We start from the raw sequence: 17,029 nt of genomic DNA, 5'->3' as shown, positions 1-17,029 counted from the left end.
GACATTTTAATGATATAAGGAAGATGATATATCAGGTTTTCTGACCTATATTGGCGAATCTATAATGACTGGATTCCAGGCTTTCTGTGGCCAAATAAAGACTAATGTGTTTACTTAGGTGTGTAAGAGGAGGGCAGGAAACTGTACCCATTCCATGTAACTAAAGACCCAGTCTCTGTGTCCCCCTGCTCTGCAAACCAAGGGGATCCTCTTAAATGGAGGGAAGTTCAGTTCAGTTCAGTCACTCAGTTGTGTCCGACTCTTTGCGACCCAGTGAATCGAGGCACGCCAGGCCTCCCTGTCCATCACCAACTCCCGGAGTTCACTGAGACTCACGTCCATCGAGTCGGTGATGCCATCCAGCCATCTCATCCTCTGTCGTCCCCTTCTCCTCTTGCCCCCAATCCCTCCCAGCATCAGAGTCTTTTCCAATGAGTCAACTCTTTGCATGAGGTGGTCAAAGTACTGGAGTTTCAGCTTTAGCATCATTCCTTCCAAAGAAATCCCAGGACTGATCTCCATCAGAATGGACTGGTTGGATCTCCTTGCAGTTCAAGGGACTCTCAAGAGTCTTCTCCAACACCACAGTTCAAAAGCATCAATTCTTCGGCGCTCAGCCTTCTTCACAGTCCAACTCTCACATCCATACATGACCACTGGAAAAACCATAGCCTTGACTAAATGGACTTTTGTTGGTAAAGTAATGCCTCTGCTTTTGAATATGCTATCTAGGTTGGTCATAACTTTCCTTCCAAGGAGTAAGCATCGTTTAATCTCATGGCTGCAGTCACCATCTGCAGTGATTTTGGAGCCCAGAAAAATAAAGTCTGACACTGTTTCCACTGTTTCCCCATCTATTTCCCATGAAGTGATGGGACCGGATGCCATGATCTTCGTTTTCTGAATGTTGAGCTTTAAGCCAACTTTTTCACTCTCCACTTTCACTTTCATCAAGAGGCTTTTGAGTTCCTTTTCACTTTCTGCCACAAGAGTTGTATCATCTGCATATCTGAGGTTATTGATATTTCTCCCAGCAATCTTGATTCCAGCTTGTGCTTCTTCCAGCCTAGCATTTCTCATGATGTACTCTGCATATAAGTTAAATAAACAGGGTGACAATATACAGCCTTGACGTACTCCTTTTCCTATTTGGAACCAGTCTGTTGTTCCATGTCCAGTTCTAACTTCCTGACCTGCATACAGATTTCTCAAGAGGCAGGTCAGGTGGTCTGGTATTCCCATCTCTTTCAGAATTTTCCACAGTTTATTGTGATCCACACAGTCAAAGGCTTTGGCATAGTCAATAAAGCAGAAATAGATGTTTTTCTGGAACTCTCTTGCTTTTTTGATGATCCATAGGATGTTGGCAATTTGATCTCTGGTTCCTCTGCCTTTTCTAAAACCAGCTTGAACATCTGGAAGTTCACAGTTCACGTATTGCTTTAGCCTGGCTTGGAGAATTTTGAGCATTACTTTACTAGCAATGTGAGATGAGTGCAATTGTGCGGTAGTTTGAGCATTCTTTGGCATTGCCTTTCTTTGGGATTGGAATGAAAACTGACCTTTTCCAGTCTTGTGGCCACTGCTGAGTTTTCCAAATTTGCTGGCGTATTGAGTGCAGCACTTTCACAGCATCATCTTTCAGGATTTGAAATAGCTCACCTGGAATTCCATCACCTCCACTAGCTTTGTTCGTAGTGGTGCTTGCTAAGGCCCACTTGACTTCACATTCCAGGATGTCTGGCTCTAGGTCAGTGATCACACCATCGTGATTATCTGGGTCATGAAGATCTTTTTTGTACAGTTCTTCTGTGTATCCCTTCCACCTCTTCTTAATATCTTCTGCTTCTGTTAGGTCCATACCATTTCTGTCCTTTATCGAGCCCATCTTTGCATGAAATGTTCCCTTGGTATCTCTAATTTTCTTGAAGAGATCTCTAGTTTTTCCCATTCTGTTGTTTTCCTCTATTTCTTTGCATTGATCGTTGAGGAAGGCTTTCTTATCTCTTCTTGCTATTCTTTGAAACTCTGCATTCAGATGCTTATATCTTTCCTTTTGTCCTTTGCTTGTCACTTCTCTTCTTTTCACAGCTATTTGTAAGGCCTCCCCAGACAGCCTTTTTTGCATTTCTTTTCCTTGGGGATGGTCTTGATCCCTGTCTCCTGTACAATATCACGAACCTCATTCCATATTTCATCAGGCACTCTATCTATCAGATCTAGGCCCTTAAATCTATTTCTCACTTCCACTGTATAATCATAAGGGATTTGATTTAGGTCATACCTGAATGGTCTAGTGGTTTTCCCTACTTTCTTCAATTGAAGTCTGAATTTGGTAATCAGGAGTTCATGATCTGAGCCACAGTCAGCTCCTGGTCTTGTTTTTGTTGACTGTATAGAGTTCCTCCATCTTTGGCTGCAAAGAATATAATCAATCTGATTTCGGTGTTGACCATCTGGTGATGTCCATGTATAGTGTCTTCTCTTGTAAACTATCATCAAATTGCAATGACCTTTGCCTGTATCAGTCAGTTCAGTCGCTCAGTCGTGTCCTACTCTTTGTGACCCCATGGACTGCAGCACGCCAGCCTTCCCTGTCCATCACCAACTCCTGGAGCTTACTCAAACTCATGTCCATCAACTCAGTGATGCCATCCAACCATCTCATCCTCTGTCATCCCCTTCTCCTCCCACCCTGAAGCTTTCCTAGCGTCAGGGTCTTTTCAGATGAGTCAGTTCTTCACATCAGATGGCCAAAGTATTGGAGTTTCAACTTCAGCATCAGCCCTTCCAATGAATATTTGGGACTGATTTCCTTTAGGATGGACTGGTTGGATCTCCCTGCAGTCCAAGGGACTCTCAAGAGTCTTCACCAACACCAAAGTTCAGAAGCATCAATTCTTTGGTGTTCAACCTTGTTTATGGTCCAACTTTCATATCCATACATGGCTACTGGAAAAACTATAGCCTTGAGTAGACAGACCTTTGTGGCAAAGTAATGTCTCTGCTTTTTAATATGCTGTCTAGGTTGGTCATAGCTTTCCTTCCAAGGAGTAAGCGTCTTTTAATAAGTAACACCAAGTTCACAATCATAACAACTATCCTTTTTTGAGTGTCTGTTTGGTATGTGCCAGGCATCTCAATAAGTCCTCTACGGATATGATCTCATTTCATCTTTGCAATACATCTGTGACAGTGGGTATTAACACTCATATTTGATAGAAGGGAACACTGAGACCCAAGCAGTTAAATGACCACTAGAAAGTGTCCAAGCTTTGATGCAAACAAGGATTTGATGCTCAAATCCCTTCACTGTTCCCAACCATCAAGCCTTCCAATTCCGGGTGATTCCCAAACTCTGCATGACTGACAACTTTTCAGCATACCCTTTGTTTCACTTTGTGGCAGATGTAAGCTTGCCAATTATGTTTTATGGTGTCATTGCATTAACTTGTATCTTGCCCTTCCTGTGCCCATGCCAATGAAAAAAGGCTGGAGAGGCTAGAGCAGTGCCAGCCATGGATGTGCCCACTGTCCACAGGACATGCCCATCTTGGAAGCATCACTCAATGAAAACTGAGGTTCTGTAACTGCTCTTCCACACTGAAGGTCTGAACCTAGGTCTGGGACACGGAAGCCCCACAGCCCTCTGAGTACATGGATATTTATTTCAAGGTTTTCATGGGGAGCTCTGATGGTCTTAGAGCTGCGGGAACACCTCCCCTAATCTGCTGGACAAGGCTGACACCATCACGTTTTATTATCTTACGGCATTTTTACAGCTGTGTTTCGGTTGACCAGGTGGAGTGCCGTGATGGTTTTTCTACTGGCCCCGTGGAATCAAGAGTCCGCCTCTTTGTGAAGGGCTCCTCATGTCAAAATCTCTAGTGCACCGGACTCTTAGAAAGAAGCCTGTTTCTGTTCTGCTGGCCTGTTCTTGTTCTCCTGCTCCGAGGACCTTACTCCTGACACAAATAAACAAATAGCTGTGTTTGATGACCCCTTGTCTCTTAAAAATATACTAATTTAAAGAAAGATGAAACAAAAAAAGACAAACATTCACATATATCATTGGGTTTTATTTCTCCATGTTTTCTTCCAGCTCCTAGCCACATCCTTATTTCCATACATAACGGAATCTGTAACCTAACCATAGGAACTTTTCTCTTTTCATTTCATTACGTGCTGTCTTAGCACTTGCTGTTCTTTAAGCTTCATGCCACTTCAGCAAGGGAATGCTGAGTCCTCTGTCGCAGAACTGGACACTGTTTCCAATTTAAGCTATTATAATTAATGTTGCATTAAACCGTTCTGTGTTCACAGCACTTAATTTTATCTGCATTAGCTCCCGAGAGAGAGATTACCCAGCCAGGGAAATGAGCGTTTTTCTCCAGTTTCTCTTCTGCACTGTCTGCCCTCCCTCACCCTCTCCCCTTATCCTGGTTCACCCCCAGCTGAGTCCCTCACTCTGCTCCACCTGATCCTCCTCTGGCTGATTCTGGCTCCTCTGGCTTCCGTATTTAACGGCTTTGGTTTTCTTCTGGCAGCAAGCTGGTTTCAGGCAGGGCAGCCGGGCCCAATTCAAGTGTGAATGTCTGGATTTCCCCCCTCTCCTCTCTTAGGACCAGCTGCACTTTAAGAGACGAATTAGTTAAACTCGAACAGCAAAGACTACAAATTTAATGAGATTATGAAACTCGGTGAAGAGACAGTTTTGCTTTAAAAAGAGAGATAATTGGTACTATATGTTAAGTAAACCCAGGAAAAAAGATTTTTACAAGTTTCATTTCCAAATGGTTTGGTGCTGGGCTGATTTTAGGCAGAACAGCTTTTGAATTAAATGGGGTCGTCCATTCAGGCTGCGTGACCTCACAGTAAACTGAGGTGAGCATGGAGCTTCCGGAAGGAGGGGAACCGTCTTGGTCACCAAGGGACAGTCACCTGGCCCGGGGACCCGGGACCTGGCGCCGCCGGGCAGGACTGGTCGTCTTCCCGGCCTCTGGCGCCCCCTGACGTCTGCAGCGGGAGTCGCAGGCTTTGGAGAGGCCTGGACCAGCTCCCTCCCATCACTCCGCCCTCTATAAATATTCAGGTATTATCTACAATTTATTTAGGAGCTGGGACGCGCCAACTGAGAATCCAAGATCTACAAGAGTCCTAAATCCCCCCGCCCCCCGCGTCAGCGGGTTGAAGGGCTGTTTGAACTAGATCTGTATGATTCTAGGTCCTAGCTGTTCTTGATGGTGAGGGCTGCGGAGGGAGCTTCGGGGAGGAGCTGGACGAAGTGAGGGCTGGCGGTGCCTCGGTTTAGGGCCTGGGGAAAGGACCCTGACATATTCTTCCGTAAGGTGGGTCTCCTAGGAAGTGATTGATCCCTTGTTTGCCGTTATTTCTACTGCTGCCTCTAGAGTGGATTCAGTTCAGTTCAGTTCAGTTCAGTCGCTCAGTCGTGTCCGACTCTTTGCGACCCCATGAATTGCAGCACGCCAGGCCTCCCTGTCCATCAACAACTCCCGGAGTTCACTCAAACTCACGTCCATCGAGTCGGTGATGCCATCCAGCCATCTCATCCTCTGTCGTCCCCTTCTCCTCCTGCCCCCAATCTCTCCCAGCATCAGAGTCTTTTCCAATGAGTCAACTCTTCTCATGAGATGGCCGAAGTATTGGAGTTTCAGCTTTAGCATCAATCCTTCCAATGAAATCCCAGGACTGATCTCCTTTAGAATGGACTGGTTGGATCTCCTTGCAGTCCAAGGGGCTCTCAAGAGTCTTCTCCAATACCACAGTTCAAAAGCATCAATTCTTTGGTGTTCAGCTGTCTTTACAGTCCAACTCTCACATCCATACATGACCACTGGAAAAACCATAGCCTTGACTAGAGTGGATTAAGGATTTGTTTTTAATAATATTCCCTCAGCAAACGGTGGCATAAGAAAGCTAGTCACCGGATATGTACAGCATGTGCTGGCTACTAGTCATGCACCCTTAGCATGGTTCTGAGTCAGTGAGAGACTTCAAAGGTGGTGTTGTATTTGTGGCCAGTCTCTTTTGTGGAATAAAAGGTTAGGATCCTGTTAAAGGAGTACCTGGGAAGCAAGGGTGAGAATTTTTATTGGTAGGGAGGGATGTTCCTGGACCTGCGGAGAGCTCAAGAGATAAAGCTTGGCTCATAAACAGCTTTGACCAGTAGCCAGTCTCCTCAGAAGTGATGCTCTCTTTTTCTGTCCTGCAGATACCTGCTGGCTGGGCCTGCAGGGAGGGCAGAGAGCTGTTTGTGAGAGTAGCCCATGGGTAGCAGCCTTTTCCTCCCCAGGCTGCTTCAGTCCCCGGGGTCTGGGCATGGATACCTGAGTCCTGTTCTTGAACCTAGGGCCTTTTAGGTTTAGGGACTAACTGATTAGGGTGGCAGTGGGAAATGCCTTTGATTTTCCCCACGCTGCTCCATGCCTGGCTGCCCCTCACCAAGACAACAGGAAATGAGGGGGCACACCCAGCAACCACCTGCCTTTGTCGGAGAGCAAATACCAGAGCAGATGTGAGGCTAGAAGGGAGAGGTGCCTCCTGTCTCCCAGCAGCCCTGGGCGGAGTGGAGATTGGAATTCACCCTCCACGCCCAGCGAGTGTGCGCCTGTGCAGTCTGCACTGTAGAAAGGGCAGCACTGTTGGGGCAAGCAAGCCGTCCAAGGGGGCATGTGAAGAGAGAAGCAGGATGGACAGGCCTGCCGCTGAGGTATTCAGTAATAGTACTTTCCACTGGTGTCCTCTTCCTCCCACCAAAAAGGACACTCCCTGGAGTCTTCTTGCCTCAGGGCCTCTGCACAGGCTGCTGCCTCGGGCTGGAGCGCCACCCCATCTCTTCTCCAACCCCTCCCAGCACCTCCACTATTGGCTTCACGACTGGGTCAGTGTCCCTTGTCATGCCTGTCCTGTCTCAGCATTGTTGCGTCCTGCCTGGTCATGGTTTTTTTTTTTTTGCCCCCACTGGATTCCTTAAACACAAAAACTCACACACTATGTCATCTCCATGCCCAGCAGAGTCAGGTATACAGAATTTTTGTAGAACAAACCACTGTACACAGTGGTGTGTTAACTTACAGTGTTGAGTGAACGACCCTGGCTTAAGGTCTTCAGGAATTCTAAGCAATCAGATTGGGCTTGTGCATTGAGGGTGGCCTGTTGGTTTTCGCAACCTTCTTTCTGTGGGCTTCTTTTGTGTGTGTCTGTTCCTTCCTGCCCCCTCCATCCACTCAGTCCTCGTTCTCTACCCTGCACATAATCCCACTGCCGCCAGGGGGCTCTTCCATCACCCAGTTACTTGTGGTAATTCCATTTCATCAGCAAAGCACAGGAAGAGAGTTCTGCTTAACTGAAGGGAACATTGCTAAGAAGTTAGCATTGAAGGGTTTCAGAGAGAGAGGCTTTCACTGAAACCAAGGGTAGGCAAACTGCAGCCAAATCCAGCCTGCAGACTGTTTTCTATGGCATGTGAGCTAAGAATGGTTTTTACCTTTCTTTGCCTGTGAACAAACAAGGCAATTGGTGTGTGTTGGGGTGACAGAGTGGTTGTCACCAAGCCCCAACTAATTCCTGGCTTCTCTCTGGCTCTTCCCCTGCGCAGTGCCGCCCTCCAAGCCAGACTGTGGCATCCAGGGAGAGACTGTCATTGGGAACGACATCCAGCTGACCTGCCAGTCAAAGGAGGGCTCCCCAGCCCCTCAGTACAGCTGGAAGAGCTACGATGTCCTGCACCAAGAGCGTCAAGTCACACCAGGTAAAAAGGTCTGCAAGGAAGGCCAGCGCCCCACATCGAGGTGCCGCTCATGTGACGTGTACTGCCAGAGGAGACCCTGGGCTGACCAGTCAGATGCCCCTGAAGGCTGCCTCTCCCCCCTGCATTTTGCACTGGATTATCTTGGACATCTCTCTAAGCAGCATTTTTCTCATAATAGTGCCCACCTCATAGGTTATTGTGACAAATAATAACATTGTACACATTAACTTGTTTTCTTTATTCCCCATAACTGAGTTCTCTTGAGTAAGCATGTATCAGTAACCAGTCGCTGCACAAGCACTCATGGGGTTTTAGTTTTGATTATGATTATGTCCTAAAGTGTATATTTGAGTCCTCAAGTCTGACTCTGTGGCTCCACTTAAGGACGGAGAAGTTTCTATTTCCATCCCTTACCTAGGCAGATACATCTCGGACTGCCCTGGTTCCCACCCACAAACTCACCCCTGTTATATGGTCCCACCCACTACACAACTGGGTCTGCTATGAGGTTCCCACATTCTCAGGGAAGGTTCTGCTGTGGTTGCCAGGAGACTGGTTTTGTACCAGGCAGTTTGGTATTTGACCTTTCAATCAGGAAACAAACTGGAAAGAGAAAAGGAGCTGCCTTTTGTATAAACATCCCGCTGCCATTACCTTGGAGTCAACTAATGTGGGAAAACCCCAGTGGAATCCCTGGGCCCTGTTTCCACCAGCTGCTTAGCCAGCTGCACCCACCACTCCTGAAGATCAAGAAAGACAAGGTCTGGAAAGTCCCACTGGATTAACTTCTGGGAAGACTTTCTATCCAGTATGGGTGGAAAGGAAGTGGGTGGTGGAGCGGTGGGTATAGACAGCAGGTCTGAGGAGATGAGACGGGAGAGCGAGTCCCACCAAATGAGGGCACAGACAGGGGCTTCCGCCAAGTGAGGGGACTTAAGCTCTCTACCATTTGTTTGGGGGTAAAACAAGAACTTCTGAAAAGTTAAAAAAAAAAAGAATTAGTAGAACCCACTCTAATGTAAAATAGATGTGTTATGGATTTCAACAAGCTTCTGGATTTGTTTACATATTTCTAGCTGGCAAGTTTTTATTGAGTGTGTCAAAACTGGCTGACAGCTCTCCTCTGGCTATATGACATCCTGTCTCTGGGCTGTGTACAGCCCAGGGACTCCATAAGTGGTCACAGGTCAACCACAGACACTAGTTGATCTGGCATTCCAGCAGAGTATGTATAGCAGAGGGTTGCATGAGTGCATGCTCAGTCACTCAGTTGATTTTTTGTGACCCCATGAACTGCCAGACTGCCTGCCAGACTCCTCTGTCCATGGAATTTTCTAGGCAAGAATACTGGAGTGGGTTGCCATTTCCTTCTCCAGGGGATCTTCCTGATCCAGGGACCGAACCTGTGTCTCTTACATCTCCTGCATTGGCAGGCAGATTCTTTACCACTGACCCACCTGTCAGTGAAGCTAGCAGAGGGTAACAAGATAGGAAATGCTGCCGTAGTTTGTATCCAGTGGTGCTAGAACCCAGAGGGGTCAAAGAAGATTTCTTCAAGGAGGGGGCACTTGAACAGGCAGGAGAGCGTGGTGGTTAGGAGCGTGCATGGGCTTGAATCCTGGCTTGTTAGCTGTGTGACCTTGGCAAGTCAGTCTCTCTGTACTTTCATTTGCACATCTGTAAAATGGGCATAAAATTAGTATTTATTTCATAGGGATATTGTGAAGATTTTTTTTGGCTTCTCTTTGCAGCATGTGAGATCTTAGTTCCTCAACCAGGGATCGAACCCATGCCCCTTGCATTGGGAATGTGGAGTTAGGGAAGTCCTATAGTGAAGTTTAAATAAAAGTCCATGTAAAGTACTGAGACCACCAAGTGCCTGGTAGAATGATCAGCTGTTATCTGAGCTGATTCCTTAAGAGTGAGTAGGCTAAGGATGGAGACAGCTTAGGAACTGTGCATGCAGGAAGGATGGGAGGTGCCACTGAAGAGAAGCTGAGATGAGAGATGATGCAGGGCCTGCTCATTGGACTCGAGAGGCTGGCCTCTGCCCTGGAGGATGTGGGGACCCTGCTCACAGCTCTCCTGCCTCCATCAGGAAGGATTCCTCTGCTTGTTAGAAGCCAAAGCTCAGTTTTTCAATGATCCAAAACATGAGAGCCATAAAAGAGCTTAAATGGAGATTGCTTAGTTACTTTGGAAAAGATTTATTCTGCCTCTGGGTAAGAATTACTCAGAGTCAGAATTAGGATTAGACAGTGACTGAAAAAAGCATCTGGATGGTGGTGCGGGTTGGGTGTTGTTCTTAAAGACGTGGGCTCTGCCTTGCCTCACGGAGCCCTAGGGAGTCTATCGTGTCATCTTGTGTGGGTCAGTTGAAACCCATTTCTGACTTTTAAAATATTTTAAAACAACCCATAGTGGGCAATCTGGGGAGCAGAATTCCTCAACTCTTCTACATCTAAAGGAGAATTCTCAGCATTAGAGATTGTTTCCTTTAACTTGGATCAGCAGGAGTAAGCCAGCAGTAAAGGAACAGGGAATGTGGAATCAACAAATGAGGGTTTGAGTTCTGGCTTCTTCTGTTAATCGTGGCCTCTCAGACCCTTAGTGTCTTCATCTGCAAGATTGGGATGATCGTCATTCAGCCTTCCCCAAAGACTGTGGAGAGGGTAAGAGGCGATCACGTATGTGATACCTCTGAACATCCTCGTAAACCCTGTCAGTCAGCTGAGTTTCATGCACTGAAGGAGTAGGAATCTGGGTAACAAGGAAGGCGGGAGAAGTAATTCTAGGGTCAGGAGCACTTTAGGGGAGGATATTCTGAAGGGTGGGCTTCCCCGGTGGTTCAGTGATAAAAGAACCCACCTGCTGATGCAAGAGGCGCAGGAGACCTGGATTTGATCCCTGGGTCGGGAAGATCCCTGGAGGAGGAAATGGTGACCCACTCCAGTGTTCTTGCCTGGAGAAGCCCATGGACAGAGGAGGCGGGTGGGTTACAGTCTGTGGAGTCACAGAATCGGACACGACTGGGCACACTGAGCACACACTCCCACGTACATTCTGAAGGGCGGCATGGACGTTGCTCCCAGCAGCCAGGGAAGATCTTGAAGGCAGCTTGAGCTTGTTGACAAACCATGGGATCAGGGAGATGCTGGGGTAGTGGGCAGAGAAGTTAAACCTTGTCAATTTGACATCAGTGTCTCTTGCTGACCTGGGCTGCTCTGGAGGGAAACCTCTCCTAGCTGCAGCAGAGGGAATGTGGAAACCCTTCTGTCCTACGTGTTCCCTTCTTGACCACGAGGTGTCATTGTAGAAGAAACATTCGTTTTGGCCAGATTTCAAGAACGATTGGGTCCTTTCCAGAGGAAAAGGGACTTGGGAGCTCCAAATTAGAATCAAAACAGGTCTTGTGGCAATGTTTGTGCGCTGGTTAATCCCAGGGTAGCTTCTCATGTTTGTTGTTTGTTTTGAGAGACTGGGGAAGGAAAGTGCTGACTCTGGCCTAGGCTGCCACATGTTCCCGACCCTAAAGAGGGCCAGGAGTGCCAAGCTGGGCTCTGATAAATGGGAAGAGCCTGGCAAGAGCCTGAGGTTTTCCACCTTGATCTGTCTGAAATGTGCTGGGCACATTTAACATATAGACTGAGTTTCATGTTCTAAAGTAGTGGGACTCTGTTAAGAGCCATACACCCCTGAAACATGTCCAGGTTCATAGAATATTTCTCAGAATGGTTTTGTGTTCCTTCAAGACGCCTCTTAAAAATATAAAAATCCAATTGGCTTAGAAAACGAGGCCATTAATACCATACCCACATGTTAGAAGTGTCCGGTGCTATCAGCACATCAGAAACTCTAACTCATGCTGAACTTGCTTTGGTCATAAACCCTTTCTTAGTATCATACGTTAATATCACATGTAAACAGTGTCCCAGAAAAATTGCCAAGGTATGAAATTCTAGGATGGAAGGAACAGTGTGTTACAGAGAATGAGTAACCAGAGGCTATCATGCTGAGTTTCAGGGGATGAATCTGGAGAACGTATATATGAAAGGATTGGAAGAAAATAATCTCAAATTAAAGCGCTGTTATTTCCAGCTGGTGAGATTATGAACGATTTTTATTTTGTTCTCTGTTCTTCATAGAGGCCTCCTCAGACCCTTCAGATGAGATTAAGATCTAATAGGGTTCCCATTATGAACTCTAATCACTCTCTAATCACCATTGCTTTATGTCTGTTCTCCCTTATATACACCAAAGGATAGGGTCCCTCTTCATCTTGTTTTGAACTGATGTGATGAGCATAGCAAGATTTTCTAGATTAGACTAAATTGAAGTAATAATTTTACGTCATAGATTCTTGTATATTATGTACATGTTATTGTAATGAGCATAATGTAAGTTTTTATAATGAGCATCTATTGCTTGTATATCTTATTTTTCTTTAAACATTTTTTTATTTTATATTGGAGTATAGTTGATTTAAAATGTGTCAGTTTCAGAATGATTCAGTTATACATACACATATATCTATTCTTTTACAGGTTCTTTTCCCATTTAAGTTATTGTGCTATACTGTAGGTTTTTGTTGACTGTCTTATATATAGCAGTGTGTATATGTTAATCTCCACCTCCTAATCTATCCCTTCCCCTACATTTCCTCTTTGGTAACCATGTTTGTTTTCTAAATCTGTGAGTCTGTTTTGTTTTGTAAATAAGTTACGCTTGTATCATTTTATTGGATTCCACATATAAGTGGACTTCCCTCGTGGCTCAGACAGTAAAGCGTCCGCCTACAATGCAGGAGACCAGTTTCAATCCCTGGGTCGGGAAGTCTCCTGGAGAAGGAAATGGCAACCCACTCCAGTATTCTTGTCTGGAAAATCCCATGGACGGAGGAGCCCGGTAGGCTACAGTCCATGGGGTTGCAAAGAGTCGGACTTCACTTTCTTTCACATATAAGTGATTTACATGATATCTTTCTCTGATTTATTTCACTTGGTATGATAATCTCTAAACCCATATGTGTTGCCACAAATGGCATTATTCCACTCTGTTTTATGGCTGAGTAATTGTCTATATGTACTGCTTCTTCTTTATCCGCTCATCTGTTGATGTCTTCATGTCTTGGCTGTTGTGCGCAGTGTGCAGTAAACACTGGGGTGCATGTATCTTTTCGAAGTATGGTGTCCTCTAGATGTATGCCCAGGAGTGGCATTGCTGGGTCATATGGTAGCTCTATTCTTGAACAGTATTCTGTACTGTTCTCCATAGTGGCTGTACCAATTTACATTCCCACCAATAGTGTAGGAGGGTTCCCTTTTTTCTACACCCTCTCTGGCATTTATTGTCTGTAGGATTATTGATGATGACCATTCCGGCCAGGTGAGGTAAACCTCTTTGTAGTTTTAATTTGCCTTTCTCCAACAGTCACTGATGTTGAGCATCCTTGACTTAATGATGTGGTGCTTTTTGGCCATCTGTATGTCTTCTTTAGAGAAATGTCTATTTAGATTTTCTGCACGTTTTTTGATTGGATTGTTTGTTATTTTGATATTGAGCTACATGAGCTGTTTATATATTTTGGCGATTAATCCCTTGCTGGTCATGTTGTCTGCAAATATTTTCTCCCATCTTGTGTGCTGTTTTTTCATGTTGTTTATGGTCTCCTTTGCTGTGCAAAGGTTTTTAAGTTTAATGAGGTCCCATTTTTTATTTGTTTATTTTTATCACTCTGTGAGGTGGCTCCAAAAATTGTTACGATTTAGGTCATTGAGTGTTCTGCCTATGTTTTTCTCTAAAAGTTGTGTACTGCCTGGTCTTACATTGAGATCTTTCATCCACTTTAAGTTTGTTTTTGTGTGTGGTGTTAGTGCATGAGTGCTAAGTCACTTCAGTCGTGTCCAACTCTTTGTGACCCTGTGGACTGTAGCCCACCAGGCTCTTCTGTCCGTGGGATTCTCCAGGTAAGAATACTGGAGTGTGTTGCCATGCCCTCCTCCAGGGGATCCTCCTGACCCAGGGATCGAACCTGCATCTCCTGTGGTTCCTGCATTGCAGGTGGATTCTTTACCACTGAGCCACCAGGGAAGCCTGGTGTGTGGTGTTAGAGAATGTTCTGATTTCATTCTTCACATGCAGTTGTCCAGTTACCCCAGCACTGCTTATTGAAGAAATTGTCTTTTATCCATTGTACTGATATTATTATTGCCTCTTTTATTGTAGATTAATTGGCCAAACATGTGTTAGGTTTATTTCTGGGCTTTCTCTTCTGTTCCATTGACTTATATTTCTGTTTTTGTGCCAGAACCATACTGATTTGATTACTGTAACTTTGTTGTATAGTCTGAAGTCAGGGAGCCTGACTCCTCCAGCTCTGCAATTTTTTTCCGCTCAAGATTTCTTTTGCTCTTATAAGTCTTTTGTTTCCATACAAATTAAAAAATTTTTGTTTTAATTCAGCAAAAAAAAAAAAAAAAAAAAGCCATTGGCTTGGATAGTGTAGTCATTTTGATAGTATTGATTTCTCTAATCCAGGAACAGGGTGTATCTTTCCATCTGTGTCATCTTTGATATCTTTCATCAGTGTCTCATAGTTTTCAGAGTACAGGTTTTTTTGTCTCCTTAGGTAGGTTTTTCCTAAGTATTTTATTCTTTTTGATGTGACGGTAAATGGAATTGTTTCCTTAATTTCTCTTTCTGATCTTTCACTGTTAGTGCATAGAAGTGTATTTCTGTGTATTAATTTTGTATCTGGCAAATTTACCAAATTCTTTGATGCGATCTGGTCATTTTCGGGTCTCACTTCTTTTATAATTTTGGTTCCTTTTTTTTTTCTTCTCTGATTGCTGTGACTAGGACTTCCAAAACTATGTTGAGCAAAGGACATCCTTGTCCTATTTCTGATCACAGGGAAAATGCTTTCAGCTTTTTCATCACTGAGTATAATGTTAGCTGTGGGTTTGCCATACTTGGCCTTTATTATGTTGAGGTAGTTTCCATCTATCCTACTTTCTGAAGTTCTTTTTAATCATAAATAGGTGTTGAATTTTGTCAAAAGCTTTCTATTTTTTCTTTTCTGCATCTATTGAGATGATCATATGTTTTTTATTCTTCAATTTCTTAGCACATTATATCACACTAACTTGATTAACTTGCAGGTATTGAAAAAGCCCTGCATCCATGGGATAAACCCCACTGGATCATGGTATATGATCCTTTTAATGTATTGTTGGATTTGTTTGAGTAGTATTTTGTTGAGGAGTTTTGCATCTATACTCATCAGTGATATTGGCCTCTAATTTTCTTTTTTGTAGTATCCTTGTCTGATTTTGATATCAAGGTGATGATGGCCTCAAAGAAGGAGTTTGAGAGTATTCCTTCCTCTGTAATTTTTGCAAGAGTTTCAGAAGGATAGGTGTTAAGTCTTTTCTATGTATAAGTACCAAGTACTAATGGTTTGCACAACTGGAACTCTGGTTAACTCTTCTCTAAATGTTAAATAGATGAGCCTATGAAGCCATCTGAATTTTTATTAGTTGGGAGGTTTTAAATCACAGTTTCAATTTCAGTACTTGCGATTAGTTCATATTTTGTATTCTTCTCAGTTCAGTCTTGGGAGATTATACCTTTCTGAAATTTGACCATTTCTTCCAGATTGTTCATTTTATTGGTATATGGTTGCTTGTAGTAGTCCCTTATGATCCTTTCCATTTCTGTGGTGTCCATTGTAACTTTTCCTTTTTCATTTCCAAGTTTATTGATTTGAGTCCTCTTCCTTTTTTTCTTAATGAATCTGGATAAACATTTATCAATTTTGTTTATCTTCTTGAAGAACCATCTTTTAGTTTCATTGATATTTTCTATTGTTTTCTTTGTCTCCATTTCTTTCTGCTCTGATCTTTATGATTTCTTTCCTTCTGATAACTTTGGGTTTTGTCTGTTCTTCTTTCTCTAGTTGTTTTAGGTGTAAGGTTAGGTTGTTTATTTGAGATTTTTCTTGTTTTTTTTTTGAGGTAAGATTGTATTGCTATAAACTTCCCTCTTAGAACTACTTAGGTTTTGAATCATTATTTTTATATTTTCATTTTCCTCTAGGTATTTAAATTTTTTTTTCTTTGATTTCTTCAGTGATTCATTTGTTGTTTAGTAGCATCTTGTTTAGGAGAAGGAAATGGCACCCCTCTCCAGTACTCTTGTCTGGAAAATCCCATGGATGGAGGAGCCTGGTAGGCTGCAGTCCATGGGGTCACGAAGAGTCGGACACGACTGAGCGACTTCACTTTCACTTTTCACTTCCATGCATTGGAGAAGGAAATGGCAACCCACTCCAGTACTCTTGCCTGGAAAATCCCATGAACAGAGGCGCCTGGAAGGCTGCAGTCCATGGCGTCCCTGAGGGTCAGACACGACTGAGTGACTTCACTTTCACTTTTCACTTTCACGCATTGGAGAAGGAAATGGCAACCCACTCCAGTGTTCTTGCCTGGAGAATCCCAGGGATGGCGGAGCCTGGTGGGCTGCCGTCTACGGGGTCACACAGAGTCGGACATGAATGAAGCGACTTAGCAGCAGCAGCAGTGGGGTCAAGAAGACTTTAGGCAGCCTGTCTGCTGATGGGTGGGGCTGTGTTCCTGCCTTGTTTGTTGTTTGGCCTGAGGCATCCCAACACTGGAGCTCTTGGGTGGGGCCAGGTCAAAATGGCGCCCTCCAGGAGAGCCCACACCATAGAGTACACCCCCTTACCTCTGCCTCCAGTGTTTTTGTCTCCACAGTGGCCACAGCCACCCCCTGCCTTCCCTGGAGACTCTACAAAACCAGCAAATACTTCTGGCTCAGGCTCCTATGAAGTCACTGCTTTTTCCCTGGGTCCCTGTACACATAAAACCTTGTGTGCACCCTCCAACTCAACAGAGTTGAGTTTCTGATTTCCACAGTTCTGTGGAGTTTTGTGGTCAAAAACCAAAAGCTCTGAGGAGTCCCCTCACTCAATGCCAGACCCCCAGGCTGGGCAGCCTGATGTGAGGCTCAGAATTCTCACTTCTGTGAGAGAAACTCTGTGATATAATTATTTACCAGCTTGTGGGTTGCCCACTTGGTGGGTATAGGATTTGATTGGCCATATTGTGGATGTGCCCTTCCTACCATCTTATTGTGGCTTCCTCTTTGTCTTTGGATGTAGAGTATCTTTTTTGGTGGGTTCCAGTCTTGTCAGTGGTTGTTTCAGCAGTTAGATATGATATTGGTATTTTTGTGGGA

The 17,029-nt window shown here is 44.5% G+C and overlaps 1 protein-coding gene and 1 long non-coding RNA gene across 4 annotated transcripts in view; one reads left to right on the top strand and one right to left on the bottom strand.

Moving 5' to 3' along the window:
• Nucleotides 1-17,029, top strand: part of GPA33 (glycoprotein A33) — a 52,648-nt gene that overhangs the window by 29,514 nt on the left and 6,105 nt on the right. The window contains exon 4 of the mRNA XM_005907606.2: nucleotides 7,619-7,771. Within this exon, the coding sequence (XP_005907668.1) occupies nucleotides 7,619-7,771 (153 nt within the window). The remainder of the gene's footprint in view (nucleotides 1-7,618; nucleotides 7,772-17,029) is intronic.
• Nucleotides 4,059-11,270, bottom strand: LOC138986833 (uncharacterized). Of its 3 annotated transcripts, XR_011463462.1 has the most exons (3): nucleotides 10,640-11,260; nucleotides 9,229-9,448; nucleotides 4,059-6,249 (listed from the first exon to the last, which is right to left on the bottom strand). It is a non-coding gene; the product is annotated as an uncharacterized lncRNA (long non-coding RNA). The 3 variants fall into 3 exon arrangements; XR_011463461.1 differs by lacking the exon at nucleotides 4,059-6,249 and having other exon boundaries at nucleotides 8,919-9,448; nucleotides 10,640-11,270; XR_011463463.1 differs by lacking the exon at nucleotides 4,059-6,249 and having other exon boundaries at nucleotides 8,919-9,448; nucleotides 10,832-11,270.

The sequence above is a fragment of the Bos mutus genome, chromosome 3 (genome assembly GCF_027580195.1).
Source record: "Bos mutus isolate GX-2022 chromosome 3, NWIPB_WYAK_1.1, whole genome shotgun sequence".
In the NCBI taxonomy this organism is placed as follows: domain Eukaryota; kingdom Metazoa; phylum Chordata; class Mammalia; order Artiodactyla; family Bovidae; genus Bos; species Bos mutus.
Note: the sequence above shows the minus strand (reverse complement) of the source record. Positions and strands in the feature narration are given on the sequence as shown.